Genomic DNA, 17,604 nt, shown 5'->3' with positions numbered 1-17,604 from the left:
TGGAGAGCAGTGTCTTTCCATGAACACCATTCCTGTTCACTGTTTTTCTTACTGTGGACACATGAAAAGGGACTCCCGCAAGTTCTAGAGATTTCTGCAGGTCTTTTGCTGTTATCCTTTGGTTTATTTCACCTCCTTCACTACTGCACATCGTGCTCTTGGCGTGATCTTTGCATGATGCCCTTTCCGAGGGAAAGTAGTAACAGTACTGAATTTCCTCTGTAGGCAATTACTCTTACTGAGGACTGATGAACACTCAGGTCTTTAGAAATGCTTTTGTAGCCTTTTCCAGCTTTATGCATGTGGTGAACTATGTGCCTGTCGGGACACGCCCCCTGCTGACTGCTCCTGTGGCTCCTCCCACAGGCCCCTGTATAAAGGAGATCTGAGGCCTGACGCTCGGCCTCAGTCTCCAGGACATTGTATGATAGACACTCACTCCTGGTTCCTTCTTCCAGTCAATAAAAGCCGATATCTCGCCTTACGTCTCAGTGTGAGTTATTGATGGTGCATCAATTTTATTGACTGGAAGTTTTACAACATGGAACCCGTTTTGCGTCCGGACCGGTTGGATTTGGACCCTCAAGACCCTGACGCAGCTCTCGCTTTTGAACTCTGGCTTGCATGCTTCCAATCGTACTTGGCGGAGCTTCGTGCGACTGAACCCGCCGTTATGCACAGAATCCAACTCTCGAGGGTCACCCCCAAAGTTTACTCCATTATCCGGGACCTGCCGACCTACGATGGGGCACTGGACGCCCTCAAAAGACAGTACCTGCGACCGGTGAACACCGTCTACGCAAGACATCGTTTAGCTACCCGGCAACAGTGGCCTGGCGAATCGTGCGCTGAGTTTCTCCGAGCACTACAGACACTCGTCCGAGCTTGTGACTGCAAGACGCTCACGGCAGAACAGCATGCGGAGCTGCTGGTGCGAGACGCCTTTGTGACGGGACTGAGGTCAGTGTACATGCGCCAGTGACTGCTGGAAAACTCAGACCTTACCTTAAGCTCGGCGATAGAGACGGCCAATGCTCTGGAAGCTGCGCTGCATAACGCCGACGCTGTCCAGTCGCGCGATTCCCCGCCGGTTTCGTGGACTCCTCAGACCCCGCCACCGCCGGCTCCCGCGAGCGAATTTGCCAACGCCGCTGCCAGTCGCGATTCCACGAGCTCCCCAACCCTGACCACGGCTGTGGCCCGTCAGAAGCTGGTGCTTTGTTATTTCTGTGGCCATAAAAAACATCCTCGACAACGCTGTCCAGCACGAGAAGCGACCTGCTCCAGCTGCGGAAAGCGGGGCCACTTCGCCAAGGTCTGTAAGTCTCAACCTCGAGCGGAGTGCAGCGCTGCAGGTGAAACATGGAGGCCGCCATCTTGCATGCCCGGATGTGGGCGGCCATCTTTGTCGATGTCAGCACGCCCCGCCCCCGCCCCTCCGATGCTGACCGGGTACCCCGGATGTGAGCGGCCATCTTTGTCGACGTCAGCACGCCCCGCCCCCGGCCCTCCGATGCTTACTGGGTCTCTGGCCACTGTAACTCTCGACCAAAGTGCCCCACACCAGCTTGCAAGGTCCATGATGGACATCCGGGTGGAGGGGCACAGGACTAGATGCCTGTTTGACACGGGCAGCACTGGGAGTTTTATTCACCCGGACACAGTGCAACGCTGCGGACTCGCCACGCGGCCAGTCAGTCGGAGGTTCCATTTGGCTTCTGGGTCGCAGTCATCCGGGCGGGTTGTGTAGCGACATTGGTGGTGCAAGGCACAGAATATCGGGACTTTGAGCTGCTGGTCATGCCTAATCTGTGCGCACCTGTGCTATTGGGGCTGGACTTCCAGAGCCATCTCGAAAGTGTGACTATGGTATACGACGGGCCCCTCCCACCACTCACTGTCCGGAATCCTCAGTTTTGTGGGACTTCTTCACATACCCCGCTACTGACCACACACACACACACGGACACACACATCCCATCCAGAACCAGGCCAACAGCTGCGCTACCGATACTTGCAGCCTCTCCACTCTCAAGGTCCCTCCCCCACCGCTGTTCGCCAACCTGACCCCCGACTGTAAACCTGTGGCAACCAAAAGCAGGAGGTACAGCGCGGGGGACAGGGCCTTCATTCAGTCGGAGGTGCAGCGGCTGCTCAGGGAGGGGATCATTGAGCCAAGCTCCAGCCCTTGGAGGGCCCAGGTGGTTGTTGTTCGGACTGGGCAGAAAAATAGGATGGTGGTGGACTATAGTCAAACCATCAATAGGTTCATGCAGCTTGACGCGTACCCCCTACCCAGCATCGCGGATATGGTCAACCAGATTGCTCAGTATAAGGTGTACTCGACAATAGATCTGAAATCCGCTTATCACCAGCTCCCCATCTGCCCAGAGGACCGCCCCTACACCGCCTTCGAGGCGGGCGGCAGGCTCTATCACTTCCTGCGCGTCCCTTTCGGTGTCACGAATGGTGTCTCTGTCTTCCAGAGGGAAATGGACCGGATGGTGGACCAGTACCAACTGCAGGCCACATTTCCCTATCTGGATAACATCACCATCTGTGGTCACGACAGGCCAGATCACGATGCCAACCTCCAACGATTTCTCCAAGTGGCCACAGCTCTGAACCTTACTTATAACAGGGACAAGTGTGTGTTTGGTATCACCCGCCTTGCTATACTTGGGTATGTCGTGGAAAACGGGGTTATTGGCCCTGATCCCGAACGTATGCGCCCCCTGTTAGAGCTCCCTCTTCCCACCACTCTCAAGGCCCTCAGACGGTGCCTGGGTTTTTTTTCCTATTACGCCCATTGGGTCCCCCATTACGCAGACAAGGCTCGCCCCCTGGTCAAGTCTACCTCGTTTCCCCTCTCTGCTGAGGCCTGCGCGGCCTTCGACTGCATTAAAGCGGACATTGCCAAAGCTACGATGCATGCAGTGGACGAGACCGCTCCCTTCCAAGTGGAGTGTGATGCCTCCGATTTCGCTCTGGCTGCTACCCTCAATCAGGAAGGCAGACCAGTAGCATTCTTTTCTCGCACCCTCCAAGGCTCCGAAATTCGGCACTCCGCGGTGGAGAAAGAAGCCCAGGCCATAGTGGAGGCTGTTAGGCACTGGAGGCACTATCTTGCTGGCAAAAGGTTCACCGTGCTGACCGACCAGCGCTCGGTTGCGTTCCTGTTCAGCAACCAACAGCGGGGCAAAATCAAAAATGATAAGATTCTGCGGTGGAGAATAGAACTCTCCACCTACACCTATGATATCCTGTACCGGCCTGGCAGACTCAATGAGCCCCCTGATGCCCTATCCCGGGGAACATGTGCTAGCACACAGCTCGACCAGCTGTACACCCTTCATGCACAACTTTGCCATCCGGGGGTCACCCGATTTTACCATTTTGTGAAAGCTCGGAACCTGCCATACTCCCTGGAGGACATCAGGACGATGACCAGGGACTGCCAAATTTGCGCTGAGTGCAAACCGCACTTCTACCGTCCTGACACGGCACAACTTGTCAAGGCCACCCGCCCTTTTGAACGACTGAGTGTTGACTTTAAGGGCCCCCTTCCCTCCACTGACCGCAATGTCTATTTTCTCAGTGTTATCGACGAGTACTCACGGTTCCCCTTTGCCATCCCCTGCCCCGACACCACTGCCACGTCCGTCATAAACGCCCTGCGCCAGCTCTTCACTCTGTTCGGGTATCCCTGCTATATCCACAGTGATAGAGGGTCCTCCTTTATGAGTGAGGAGCTGCGCCAGTACTTGCTAGCTAGGGGCATTGCTACTAGTCGGACCACGAGTTATAATCCCCGGGGTAATGGCCAGGTGGAGCGGGAGAATGCCACAGTGTGGAAGGCCACACTTTTAGCCCTTAAGTCAAAAGGGTTGCCGGTCTCTCGATGGCAGGAGGTCCTCCCTGAGGCACTGCACTCTATCCGCTCCCTGTTATGTACGTCCACCAATGCCACCCCTCACGAACGCCTATTCTCTTTTCCCAGGAAGTCTGTCACTGGGACCACCCTACCAGTTTGGCTGACGTCCCCGGGGCCAGTGCTGCTCCGGAAACATGTGAGGAGCAATAAATACTCCCCGCTGGTAGAGAGGGTTCACCTTCTACATGCGAACCCCCAGTATGCTTACGTGGTCTTACCTGATGGGCGGGAGGACACGGTCTCCATCCGCGACCTGGCACCCGCAGGTGCAGCAGACCACTACCCTGAAGGCTCTCTGGTAACTATGAACCCTGCACCAGAGGTGACACTGTGCTCACCAGGCCCTACACAGACTCCTCACGACACTTGTATACCGGGCGTTTCGTACGCATTTATACCAGGCGCCTCGCACATGCATGAGGGATCACCGGCGCCTAGTGGGCAAGAACAAGCGCAACCTCCGTCCCCTGTGCAATCACCAATGTTGCCGGCATCTATGCGGTCACAGCTGGTGCTACGTAGATCGCAGCGACAGATTCGACCACCTGATAGACTTGACTTGTAAGAACTTCGCCACATGAGGACTCTTTCAAACGAAGGGGGGGTGAATGTGGTGAACTATGTGCCTGTCGGGACACGCCCCCTGCTGACTGCTCCTGTGGCTCCTCCCACAGGCCCCTGTATAAAGGAGATCTGAGGCCTGACGCTCGGCCTCAGTCTCCAGGACATTGTATGATAGACACTCACTCCTGGTTCCTTCTTCCAGTCAATAAAAGCCGATATCTCGCCTTACGTCTCAGTGTGAGTTATTGATGGTGCATCAATGCATCTCTACAATTCTAAGGTCTTCAGAAAGTTGTTTTAATCAAGGTATAGCGCACATAAACAGATCTTCCTTAAGAAGAGCAGGCTCTGTCAGTAACCTGACTTTTTTATAGGGCAGGGCACTTTTACCAACCCACAACTCCAATGTCATCTCATTGATCGGAGCACCTGATTCCAAATAGCTTTTGTAGTAAGCATTACCCCAGAGGATCTCATACATTTTTGAACCTAGATTGATTGTTTAAATGGTGTACTCAGTATTGACAAGTAGTAGTACAATTGTTTGTGTGTTACTAGTTTAGGCAGATTGTGTTTGTCTATTATTGTGACATAGATGAAGTTCAGACCACATTTTGAGTAATTAATGCAGAAAACAAAGGTAATTGCAAAGAATTCACAATCTTTTTCTTAAGCAAAATGACGGTGTCCCATCAAGAGAACTTCTAAATGGTTCCAATCCTCTCGTATGGGGAACATGCTCTCTGGATAAGGACCCCTCAAAACCTTGTGTTTTAACTGTCCTTCTCATTCTTGCAAATTTCAGTGAACACAAATGTAGATTGTCAAACCATATAAGCCACCCCTACATATTCCACATATCAGGAGAGCAAAGCCTTCTATGGACCTCTTGAAATATATATACATGCTCCATGCAATGAGGAAATCAAGACTTCAGGTGTGGCCTCACCAAGGCCTTGATGAACTAAAGCACAGTTTCTCTACTTTTGTATTCCGTTCCCCTAACAATACATTGTTAATTTTCTTAAATGCTTGTATATGTCTCCCAGCTTTTTGTGACTCATACGCTCAAATAGCAATGTGGGACACGACCCATCTGTCAGCATTCCTCGTGCAACTTGAGTGTTCCCGGTGTGGTCATCTTCATTTAATGTACATTAGCAAGATCCTCAGGGCTTAGCAGTGCTGTGAAGGATAGGTTTGCACAGCTGCCTTTGCAATGTAGTGCTTTATCTTTATTTACTTTTCTTCTGTCAGTCCTACTTTTCAGTATAGTATGCATGCAGTGTAATAAACAGGTTGCATGTGTGCAGATACTCCCCAGATAATCAGTTTGTAGTTAAAAGCCCAGCTTTGTAAAAAGCAACACATGAAATGCTGGAGGAATTCAGCTGGCCAGACAGCATCGATGGAAAAGAGCACAGTGGATGTTTTGGGCCGAGACCCTTCGGCAGGACTGGAGGAAAGAAGCTGAGGAGTGGATTTAAAAGGTGGGGGGAGGAGAGAGAGAAACACCAGGTGATAGGTGAAACCTGAAAGGGGAGGGGTGAAGTAAAGGGCTGGGAAGTTGTTTGGTGAAAGAAGGCTGGAGAAGGGGGAGTCTTACTAGGAGAGGACAGAATCCCACAGAAGAAAGGGAGGGGGAGGAGCACCAGAGGGAGGTGATGGCCAGGTGAGGAGAAGAGGTGAGAGAGGAATGGTGAAGGTTGGAGTCCATTACTGGAAGTTCAAGAAATCGACATTTAAGCCATCTGGTTGAAGGGTACCCAAGGCATATTCCGTCTTTGAGTTGGTAGATACTTATAACCACCCTAAAGTAAAAGTACCCATAGATATCTACATTGGATCGGGCTTAAAATCTTTTTATAAGTTAAGGGGTTTGTGGCCAGTGAGCCAATACCATCACAGTTAGAGAGAGGATGATTAATAAGAGTAACCCTGTAATTTTAGGATTGTATATTATCTGGAAAAAATTTAAATGTCAATTACTTTCACAGAGAAGACTTCACCATATCAAACTGAAATCATTTGGTTTGATAATTGTCATAAACACAATTTTTAAAAACTGCAATCACAATGAATAACAATAACAGCTTTGTTAAAATAATGGCTTGGGATATTTCATAACCAAATCAATTAAGTGCTTGTCAGGTTTCATTATCTTACCACAGCAAGTCTCAGCATAACTTGTAGACTAATGACTATACTATGTCCAGGTGCAGTTTTGATCAGAATCCAAATCACTTTATTGCCACTTTATTTGAAATGTACCAGAATTGATCCAGCCCTGATGAAGGATCTCAGCCGGAAACGTCGACTATTTACTCTTTTCCATCAGTGCTGCCTGGCCTGCTGAGTTCCTCCAGCATTTTGTGTGCATTGCTTTAGAACTGGCGGTGATTCAATGCCAAGCATAAAACGCAGGACGATATCATAACAACACAATAGCACCCAACAATTTACAAGACTGTAGTGCAAACAACCATGAGTAATCAACAATTAGCAGAATGGTCACATGCACAAATGTCAATGTTCAAACTTCATCACACCATCGCAGACTTGAAAGCTAAATTTACGCAGTGGAGTTTCCAACATAGTTGCCTCTCTCCCAGATGAGCTAAATCTTTTTTTACGCTCGATTTGATGTTGCGAACACTGATGGGCGCCTGAAGGGAACCACTGATGCGACCAGCAGCTTGGTTATCTCCGAGGCTGAGGTACGCAGGGTTTCCAATGAGTGGACAGTCGCGAGGCTGCGGGACCGGACAGCGAGTCAGGGCGAGTACTCAGAGTGTGTACGGCACAACTGGCAGATGTGTTTCCAGGCATTTTTAATCTCTCTCTCTCCCCCCCCCCCCCCCAGTGTAGAGTGCCCTCCTGCTTTAAAACATCCACCACTGTTCCTGTACCCAAAACGACCAAGGTAACATGTCTGAACGACTGGCATCCTGTCGCACTCTGCCCTTGCGTGTGGCGCAGCTAGTCACCTGGTGGTATTTGACCATGTTTCAAGTCAATGATTTAACCCCCCCTCTCCCCACAAAGAAAATGATGGTATTGGGAAATTTATTTTCCAAATCATAAATGTTATCAGCCAACAGCCCGAGTGCAGACTGAGCATTCACATGAGGGGGAATGTAAATACCAGCTAGGATAACAGTGAAATTCCCTGGGTGGGTAGAATGGTTTACAATGAATGAAAAGAGCTTCAAAGTATGCAGAGGGAAACAAATGATGGACACATCCCTGTACCATCTGGTTTGATACTGTAATCATTAATTCAGAAAAGTCATCTATTGCTACTGACCCAGTTGAAAGCTTATGTGGAGAGAATCCAACTATTTTGTAAGTGGATCTCATGTAAAAAGCCTGTGAATGTTGTGTTTAGAGGAGTTGGTTATTACATTCATTTCGTATGTCACTTGAAATAAGAGAATAAGCTTGGAAGGGAAAATGTCCAGCTTCACTGTTGGGTTCTGCCTGTTATTGACGTGCGCTGGATACACTGTGGAGGAAGTAGGCTTGTTGCTAGAAATGCATTTGCATTTGAAGTGACCACTTTATTAGGAACACCTGTACACCTCATTAATGCTGACATCTAATCAGCCAATCGTGTGGCAGCAACTCAATTCAATAAAAGATTGCAGACAGCGTCAAGCGGTTCTCAGTTTCTGTTCAGACCAACGATCTACGTGACTTCAAAGTCGATAGTCAGACTTTGAATCTCCCTCCTCTATGCTGATTCATCACCACCTTTGATTCAGTCAAAAACAGTGGTATCATCAGCAAATTTAAAATGGTATTGGAGCTGTGCTTAACCTCAGTCATAAGTACAAAGCATAATGATAGACCAAACACCTGTGCGTACAGCCTTGTGGAGCCGATGGTGATGGTGGAGGAGTTATTGTTGCTAACCTGAACTGACTAGGGTCTGCAAGTGAGGAACTCGAGGATCCAGTTGCACACACGGATGTATTGAGGCCAAGGTCTTGAAGCTTATCGAATAGTTTAGAGGGGATGACAGTATTGAATGCCGAGCTGTCGCCAATCAAGAGCATCCTGATGTTATCTCAAACAAGAAAATCTGCGGATGCTGGAAATCCGAGCAACGCACACAAAATGCTGGATGTATACACCTTCACTGTCCATATGTTCCAGGGGTGCGTGAAGAGCCAATAAAGTGGCACCTACTGCTGACTTGTGACGGTGGGCAAAGTGGAGCGGATCCACGTTGCCTTTCAGGCAGGAGTTGATATGTTTCATCACAGTGGATGTGTGTGCTACTGGATGATGGCCATTGAGGCAGGTTACCATGTTCTTCTTTGGCACCGGTATATTTGAAGCCTGCTTGAAGCAGGTGGGTGGCTCAGGCTGCTGAAGTGAGAGATTGAAGATATCAGCTAGTTGATCAGCACAGACCTTGACTGTGGAATGATTGTTAGTGCCAGATGAGGTGGTTTGAGCATCTCAGAAACTGCTGATCTCCTGGGAACAGTCTCCTGATTGTAAAGAGAATAGGTTGAAAAACAAACAAAAATCTTCTAAGAAGGGCAGTTCTCTGGGTGAAAATGCCTTGCTAATGAGAGAGTTCAGAGGGCAATGGCCAGACTGGCAGGAAGGTGACAGTAACTCAAATACCCACAACTTACAACAGTGGTGTGTAGAAGAGCATCTCTGAATGCACAGCACGTCAAACCTTGAAGTTGCCGGGTTACAACAGAAGAAGATCATGAACGTATACTCAGTGGCCACTCTTGAGGTGCATGATATGCCTGATTAAGTGGCCATTGAGTGCCTGTCCACCTGGCTGGCACCAACTGTTGCATAAGATAATAATCAGGTTTATTTTTCAAAATCTATAGCGACCGCGTGAATAAAGCTTTTAAATGTGGAGTAATTTCAGTTTGGGGAATTGTTGGTATAAATATCACAACATATGGTTCAGCACCTTGGTGTATTGTTTACATGCTGGCATATTAATTGGAAAATTTGAATTTGATGGATCTCTCTCCTCACAATACTTTCTTCAAACTCCACAGAGAAGCAGTGAACATCCCGCTGACACTGTATTCCACTTCTGCATGGAAGCTGGGAGAGGATTCAATTTTTAGTCATAGGTGCACATGAACATACCATGTAGGAAATGGTCCAGCGAATATACACGCAGCAAGTTCCCACAATTGGCAGACTGATCATCATTCTAACTGGTCTTTTGCATTTAAGTAGACTTCACATTGACTTCACTTAGTACTTCCTCCTCCCTCTCAATTATGCTTTCTGAATGTAATATCTTGGTCATAACTGTTTCATAAATCAAGATACAGTGCCTATAAAAAGTATTCAACCCCCCCCCCACCCCCGGAAGTTTCCTTGTTTTATTGTTTTGCAACATTGAATCACAGTGGATTTAATTTGGTTTTTTCCCCCCACACTGATCAACAGAAAAAGACTCGTGTCAAAGTGAAAACAGATCTCTACTAAGTGATCTAAATTAATTACAAATATAAAACACATAATAATTGATTGCACAAGTATTCGCCCCCTTCAAGTCAGTATTGAGTAGATGCACCTTTGGCAAAAAGTACAACCTTGAGTCTATGTGGATAGGTCTCTATCAGCTTTGCACATCTGGACACTGTAATTCTTCCCCATTCTTTACAAAACTGCTCAAGCTCTGTCAGGTTGCATAGGGAATGTGAGTGGACAGACCTTTTCAAGTGCAGCCACAAGTTCTCAATTGGATTGAGGTCTGGACTCTGTCTTGGCCACTCCAGGACATTAACTTTGTTGTTTTTAATCCATTCCTGTGTAGTTTTGGCTTTATGCTTTAGGGGTCATTTATGCTGGAACACAAATCTTCTCCCAAGTCGTAGTTCTCTTGCAGTCTGCATCAGGTTTTCCTCCAGAATTTCCCTGTATTTTGCTGCATTCATTTTACCTTCACAACCCTTCCAGGGCCTGCTATAGTGAACTGTTCCCATAGCATGACGCAGTCACCACCATGCCTCACAGCAGGGATAGTGTTCTTGATGTGTGCTGTTTGGCTTGTGCCAAACATAGCATTTAGTCTGATGGCCAAAAACCTCAATTTTGGGTTCATCAGACCATAGAACCTTCTTCCAGCTGACTGAGGTGTCTCCCACATGCCTTCTCTTCTGGCAAAGTCTAGCCAAGATTTCATGTGAGTTTTCTTTCCCCCCAACAGTGGCTTTCTCTTTGCCACTCTCCCATAAAGCTGCAACTGGTGAAGCACCCGGGCAACAGTTATTGTATGCACAGTCTCTCCCATCTCAGCCACTGAAGTTTGTAACTCCTCCAGAGTTGTCATAGGTCTCCTGGTGACCTCCCTCACTAGCCCCTTCTTGCACGGTCACTCAGTTTTTGAGGACAGCCTGCTCTAGTCAGAGTTACAGCTGTGCCATATTCTTTCCATTTCCTGATGATTGATTTAACTGTACTGCAAGGGATATTCAGTAACTTGGAAATTTTCTTGTATCTATCTCCTGACTTGTGCTTTTAAATAACCTTTTTGTGGAATTGCCTGGAGTGTTCTTCTGTCTTCATGGTGTAGTTTTTGCCAGGATACTGACTCACCAGCAGTTGAACCTTCCAGACACAGGTGTATTTTTACTCCAATCAATTGCAACACCTTGACTGCACACAGAAGATCTTCATTTAACTAATTATGTGACTTCGAAAACCAATTGGCTGCACCAGTGATGATTTGGTGCGTCATATTAAAGGGGGTGACTACTTAGGCAATCAATTATTTTGTGTTTTATATTTGTAATTAATTTAGATCACTTTGTAGAGATCTGTTTTCAGTTTAACACGAGAGTCTTTTTCTGCTGATCAGTGTCAAAAAAAGCCAAATTAAATCCACTGTGATTCAATGTTGTAAAACAATAAAGCACGAAAACTTCCGGGGGGGGGGGGAGTACTTTTTATAGCCACTGCAGTAAGAGTGCTGGAATATACTGTAAGTAATGCCTAGTTCAGGGGTCGGCAACCTTTACCACTGAAAGAGCCATATGGACCCATTTCCCACAGAAAAGAAAACACTGGGAGCCTCAAAACCTGTTTGACATTTAAAATGAAATAACACTGCATACAACGTTTTTTTTTGCCTTTATGCTATGTATAAACAAACTATAATGTGTTGCATTTATGAAATTGATGAACTCCTGCAGAGAAAACGAAATTACATTTCTGCATGCAACAAAAACATTTTGAACTTCGAAAAAAAGACGTTGGGTTGAAGGTTACTCCATAGTTAGCCTACCTTGGATCGAAAAATTAAAAGAATGCGCGCACTGGCGGGTGTCAGGCATTGGTAGTGGTGACGTATATTAATAGCGATAAAAAACACGTTGTAGCGGTGTGCTACACGCAGCGCTAAAATAATGACACTGCAGTCAAAGATAACTTTATTCGAACTAAACAGCCTTGCTTTAAAGCCTCCCTCAACCCGCCCTCCGTGGGCGTGGATGCTCCAAAAGACACGTACTCACAAACCCCCATAGGCTATCTCCCTTAGCTGGAACGGTGGCTAATTGTGAGCCGGTTCGGATGTGCCAGGAAATGGGGTCGCCACAACGTTTTATTTAGATTGTACAAGATCACCATAATCTTCAAATTTCGAATTACATTTCAAAAACTAACAAACCACGGGGAGCCGCAGCACAGAGATGAAAGAGCCGCGAGTTGCTGACCCCTGGCCTAGTTAGTTAGCTTAAATTTCTAACTTGATGTGGCTATCAAAAATGTTGCCATTCTACTTTAAAAGGACAGACTTTTTCAAAAATTGTTAGTTATGCTTATTAGTCATTTTAATATTTCCTTCCCAACATATTTTGTTGCTGCTGTTCTGCTGAACATTGTGGGCATTCTTTGTTGGTGCTGTAATGTGTGGAGATACTTGCAGGCTGCCCCCAGCACATCCTTAGGTGGTGTTGGTTGTTCATGGAAATGATGCATTTCACTATGTTTTAATGTGCGTGTGATAAATGTATGAAAATTCTTCTCTGCCAGTGTAGCTGTGGATATTATGGATGCAAGCATTCTCTACCAGTATTAGAGCCAAGCACTTGCTAGTCTAACGTACCAACATTTGACCGAGTCCATAACATGATCTTTCTTTTTTTTTGTATAAGCTACCAATGAAAATAAGCCTGGCATTTTGAGCTGACTTGAGTTCAGCCACAGAGTGCCTAGCTTAGTCTATAATGGTCTAACTAATTGAGCTGAAAGATCATATTTATCAAATGAAGCTCATTCAATCAGAATTATTTTTTTTTCGTGAGGACTGACTGTTACTTGGAAAGATGCTCACGTTGCCTGCTAGTGACTGTCTTTAAACTGATCTGATGATCTTTCTGTCATTGTTTTGAGCACATTAGAACAAGTCTGCACTAAGGTCCGGTGGTGTAGTGGCATCCGCACTGGACTTCGAGGCCAGCGGTTTCGGGTTCAAATCCAGCCTGCTCGTTGCACAGTTTCCGTTCGAGCTGGGTTGATCGTCGAGCTAGCAGCTCAGCCTCAGAAAGAAACAGAAAAATGCTCAAGGTATAGCAAGGTTGCTACCCAATGTGCCATAAGGCACAGAGAGCAACAACAACAACAGTGTCCTTTCTTAAATGTCTATGATAGTGTGACATTCAACTGCATTACACTTGTGGTTCATGATTAGAGTGTGTCTGGCAGAGAGAGAGTGATGTTAATGCACACACCAATATGAATGATTATTATTTGCTTACACCAACATCTAATTGCTTTCTGACAGAATTTTGCAGAAAACACCATGAATGAACTCCTTGGCTGGTATGGCTATGATAAAGTGGAATTAAAAGAAGGGGAAGACATTGAGATTAAGAACTACCCTGTGGATGTTGAGGGCCGTCAACATGTTTCTGTACTGAAAGGTAAAGAAAGCCTTTGTATTGCATTGCATTCTATATTTGCTTACATCACAGTTTCTGTGAAGTCTGCTAGGATTTCATGATTTTATATAGAGGGTAGGTGGCTGCAGAGAATTAGCGGTCTTTATTCTGTTCTGAGATAAATACATTTTAATTCTTTTGATTGCAGCATTTAAATTTGAACTGTTTTTAAATGCATTCATTTATTTATGATTTTTTTTCATGAAAAAATTGGGTAAGGAGTTTAAACTATATAGATTTGGATATTCTAGCCCAAATTTTACTCACATTATAGTTTAGGAGAGGTTATTAGCAAAGTTTTATATTTCCCTTTCCGCATTTTAATTTTGGCCCTGTTGATATGATTTTGTGTTCGCTGCAGGTGTCTTAAAATGAGAATTTGTGCAACTTCCACCGGGTTATGCCAAATACTGGATTAAAAAAAAAATATGCTTGTTAATATTTTGCCGAAATAATAGCTAGCTTAAAATATTTGGATTGATGTCTCTTCTGGAAAACAGAAGAATTTTAGATAGACATATGAAACGTTTGGAAGCACTGAGACTAGTTTTTGAATGAATAGATGACCTGGTGGGTCTGTGACACAAAAAACTATCCAACTTGTTCTGGATCTGAACATTTGTCGTTCGCTAAAAGGTTCATAATTTTGATTAACATGAATGTTAATTCCAATTTTCAGTCAACCTTTGGTGTAATATGCATATTCAATGAAATACTAGTAATTTTGAGCAACAAATCCTTCAGCGAACTTGCAGAGCAGAATTTGCAATGTGTTCTTGTTTAGCAGTGTATTTGGAAAAAAAAACTGATGTAAACGTCATTTTGTCAGTTTACTTGTGTAAATCTTCTGATGTAGTTTAGTATCAGGTAACTGTGGAGACACACTGTTTCTGGAACTGCCCTGGAGTAGTGTGTGTTCACTGTTTGCTTGAGTTAATCCAAAGGGTGATTAATTATTTGATGTTTTATCAGAAAAAGTGGAAGTGCTGCTATCATTTGCTTCAAAAGACAAATTGATTTCTTTCTGCTGTAAGGGGATAAAAGATACAGAGTGAATGAGTGGGTTCATCTCTGGCAGAAGGAATGAAGGGGTTTTCCATGCTTCAATAAAGGTTGATGTTTTCTGGCAATATTTCTTGGAAGCTGTGAATGAAGAGCCAGCAATGCAGTTTTGTTCCATCTGCTTGCTGTATGGCTTCTGTTATTTCCAATGCAACTTCTGTTAATTATTACAAAAAATATGAAACTAATATACTGCCATTATGTCATAACGTGTCGAATTAGTATGATTTTCCATTTTCACAGATGAACATATCCAGCTTTCATGAGGAAAGTTTATGAGGAGCTTACTGTGGAGATCTGGGAAAAGAGCACAATGCAGAAAGCAGGCTGTGCCTTCAGCATTTAAACTGTGTGTACTGCCTTTTATTTTGAATAAAGCATGCTATCTGCCTGAAAAATTAGGAGGCTCAGAAGGCAGTGCTTTGTGGCATTGAGAGCTGTTGCAAGATTGATTTAAACTTTGAATTTCAGTAAAACTTTTAGAGTTTAAATAATAGCCCAAAATTGTTGCTGAAAGATCTGTACTGCTCTAATTTTTATGTTGTATGATCAGGATGTTCTGAGATTTGGAAACAAACAATGTGCCTTAAAAGATGATATATTACTCAATTTAGCTTGATTTATTGAAGCATTCTGAGTTCTCCAGGGTCTGGGGAATCCCCAGTGCATGCTCTTTTGGAAATAAATGCAGGCAAGTTCAGCAACTTGCTGCTCTTTATAGAACATAGAAACATAGAACATAGAATAGTACAGCACATTTTACAGGCCCTTCGGCCCACAATGTTGTGCTGACCCTCAAACCCTGCCTCACATATAACCCCCCCCCACACCAAAATTCCTCCATATACCTGTCTAGTAGTCTCTTAAATTTCGCTAGAGAAGCTTCCGTTCCTTATCATTTGTTCCTCATGTTGCATTGTGGACACCCAGCATATTAAAAAATAAAATCTAATATGTTGTGTCTATTCCATGTCTCTGATTCTGCAGACGCCAGGCTCTTTGTGGTTAAAAGTTGAATTTTACAGCCTGCGCTGTAGCTGTAGGTGAGCCTGCTCTCCAAGTATGTTGGCTTTTAATGCTGCCAGATTTGAGCACAATGGTAAAATTATCTTAATACAATTAAATATTGCCTTGGTGGGACCATACAGGGAGCTTTTTCATACCAGGGACTGACTTTACACTCCTAGTGAGTTATTGGTGCTGTAGAAATGGAAATCAGTAGATATCAAGTCACTTCATCCTCTGAATTTGATGGAAGAGATCACAGTACAGCTGCAAGCAAGTTTCCATGGAGTGATGTGGGCCTTTGGAAAGATCTATTTAGGAAAGAGGATTGTGGCTGTAACTTGTTGGGCCCATTTAAATCTCCTTCTGCTGGTTCTGTGAAGTCTGAAGGAGCTTGATAGCAGCTGTGACAAGCTTCACACTTAAACGCTGTAAAGATTGCAGCGAGGCACGTCAAAGGGTGTTGTGTTGTTGGGCTTTAAACAACATTCATATGCAAGACATTGTGGTTTACTGTTGCAAATGGCAGTAAATTATCAATGTGAAAGTGGGGCGTAGCCATATTTTTAAATGCCTCACAAAACACACAACGTTCTGGAAGAACTCAGCAGGTCAGGCAGCATCTCTGAAAATGAATAAACAATTGATGTTTTGGGCCAAGACCCTTCTTCAGAACTGAGAAGGAAGGGGGAGGATGCTAGAATAAAAAGATGAGGAGAGGGGAAGGAGGACTAGCTTGAAGACAATGGGTGAAGCCAGGTGGGTAGGAAAGGTAAAAGGATGAAGAGGGGGACATCTGATAGGAGAGGAGAGTGGACCGAGGGAGGAAGGGGCACCAGTGGGAGATGATAGGTAGGTGAGAAGAGCTAACAGGCCAGTGTGTGTGGGGGGGGGGGGGGGGCAGGGAGAAGAAGAGGGAAGAGAAATGGAAAATTTTTTTACCGAATGGAAAAATTGATATTAATGCCATCAGGTTGGAAGTTACCCAGGCAGAATATGAGGTGTTGCTTCTCCACCCTGAAGGTGGCCTCATCTTGGCACGAGAGGAGGCCATGGACCAACATGTCGGAACGGGATTGGGAATCGGAATTAAACTGTTCTGCCACCAGGAAGTTCCACTTTTGGCAGATGGAGCCAGAGGTGTTCAAATGGTGCCCCAATTTACCACGGGTCTCAGCAAAGTAGAGAGATGGCATCAGGAGCACTGGATGCAGTAGACGACCCGCAGCAGAATTCCAGGTGAAGTGTTGCCTCACCTGGAAGGATTCTACGGGGCCCTGAATGGAGGTGAGGGAGGAGGTGAATGGGCAGGTGTAGCTCTTGGGGCACTTGCAGGGTTAAGTGTCGGGAGGGAGATTGGTGTGGAGGGTCCAATGGACAAGGGAATCACAGGGGGCGATACCTGCAGAAAGTGGGGAAGGGGTGGAGAAGAGCTAAAGACATGTTTGGTGGTAGGATCCCTTTGGAGATGGCAGAAGTTGTGGAGGATGATGAGGCTCATGGGGTGGTAGGAGAGTACAAGAGGAACTCTATCACTGTTAAGGCTGCAGGAAGATGGGGTGAGCAGAGACGTTTGGGAAATGGAGGAGATGAGGAGCTTCAGTGGTGGAGGAATGAAAACGCAATTCTGTGAAGAAAGAGGACATCTTTGATGTCCTGGAATGGAAAGCCACATCCTAGAAACAAATGTGGTGGAGACAAAGGGACTGAGAAAAGGGAAATAGCATTTTTACAGGAGACAGGGTGGGAATCGGTAGGTTTATAAAAGATGTCGGTTGACACTTTGCCTCCAAAGATGGAAGCTGATCAGAAAAGGGGAGGGAGGTGTTAGGGATGGACCAAGTGATTTTAAGGGCAGGGTGGAAGTTAGAGGCAAAGTTGATGAAATTGATGAGCTCGGCATGGGTGCATGAAGTAGTGCCAATGCAGTCGTCAATGTAGTGGAGGAAGAGCCGGGGAGCATTAATGGGAACTTGGACATGGACTGTTTTACAAAGCCAACACAGAGGCAGGGAAAGCTGGGGTCCGTGCAGGTGTCCATGACTACCCCTTGAGTCTGGATAAACTGGGAGGAGCCGAAGGAAAAATGATGCAGGGTGA

General features: G+C 45.7%; 1 protein-coding gene across 6 annotated transcripts in view; it reads left to right on the top strand.

Moving 5' to 3' along the window:
* The window catches only part of sobpa (sine oculis binding protein homolog (Drosophila) a), a 310,007-nt gene that overhangs the window by 82,207 nt on the left and 210,196 nt on the right, over nucleotides 1-17,604 (top strand). For 5 of the 6 annotated variants that reach the window (XM_059982996.1, XM_059982997.1, XM_059983002.1 and 2 more), the window contains one exon: nucleotides 13,281-13,419. The exons of the other annotated variant lie outside the window; for it this stretch is intronic. In XM_059982996.1, the coding sequence (XP_059838979.1) occupies nucleotides 13,281-13,419 (139 nt within the window). The remainder of the gene's footprint in view (nucleotides 1-13,280; nucleotides 13,420-17,604) is intronic. 6 annotated transcript variants of the gene reach the window in all.

Source organism: Hypanus sabinus, chromosome 10, assembly GCF_030144855.1.
Source record: "Hypanus sabinus isolate sHypSab1 chromosome 10, sHypSab1.hap1, whole genome shotgun sequence".
Classification (NCBI taxonomy): domain Eukaryota; kingdom Metazoa; phylum Chordata; class Chondrichthyes; order Myliobatiformes; family Dasyatidae; genus Hypanus; species Hypanus sabinus.
This window is presented reverse-complemented; position numbering and strand designations above follow the sequence as displayed.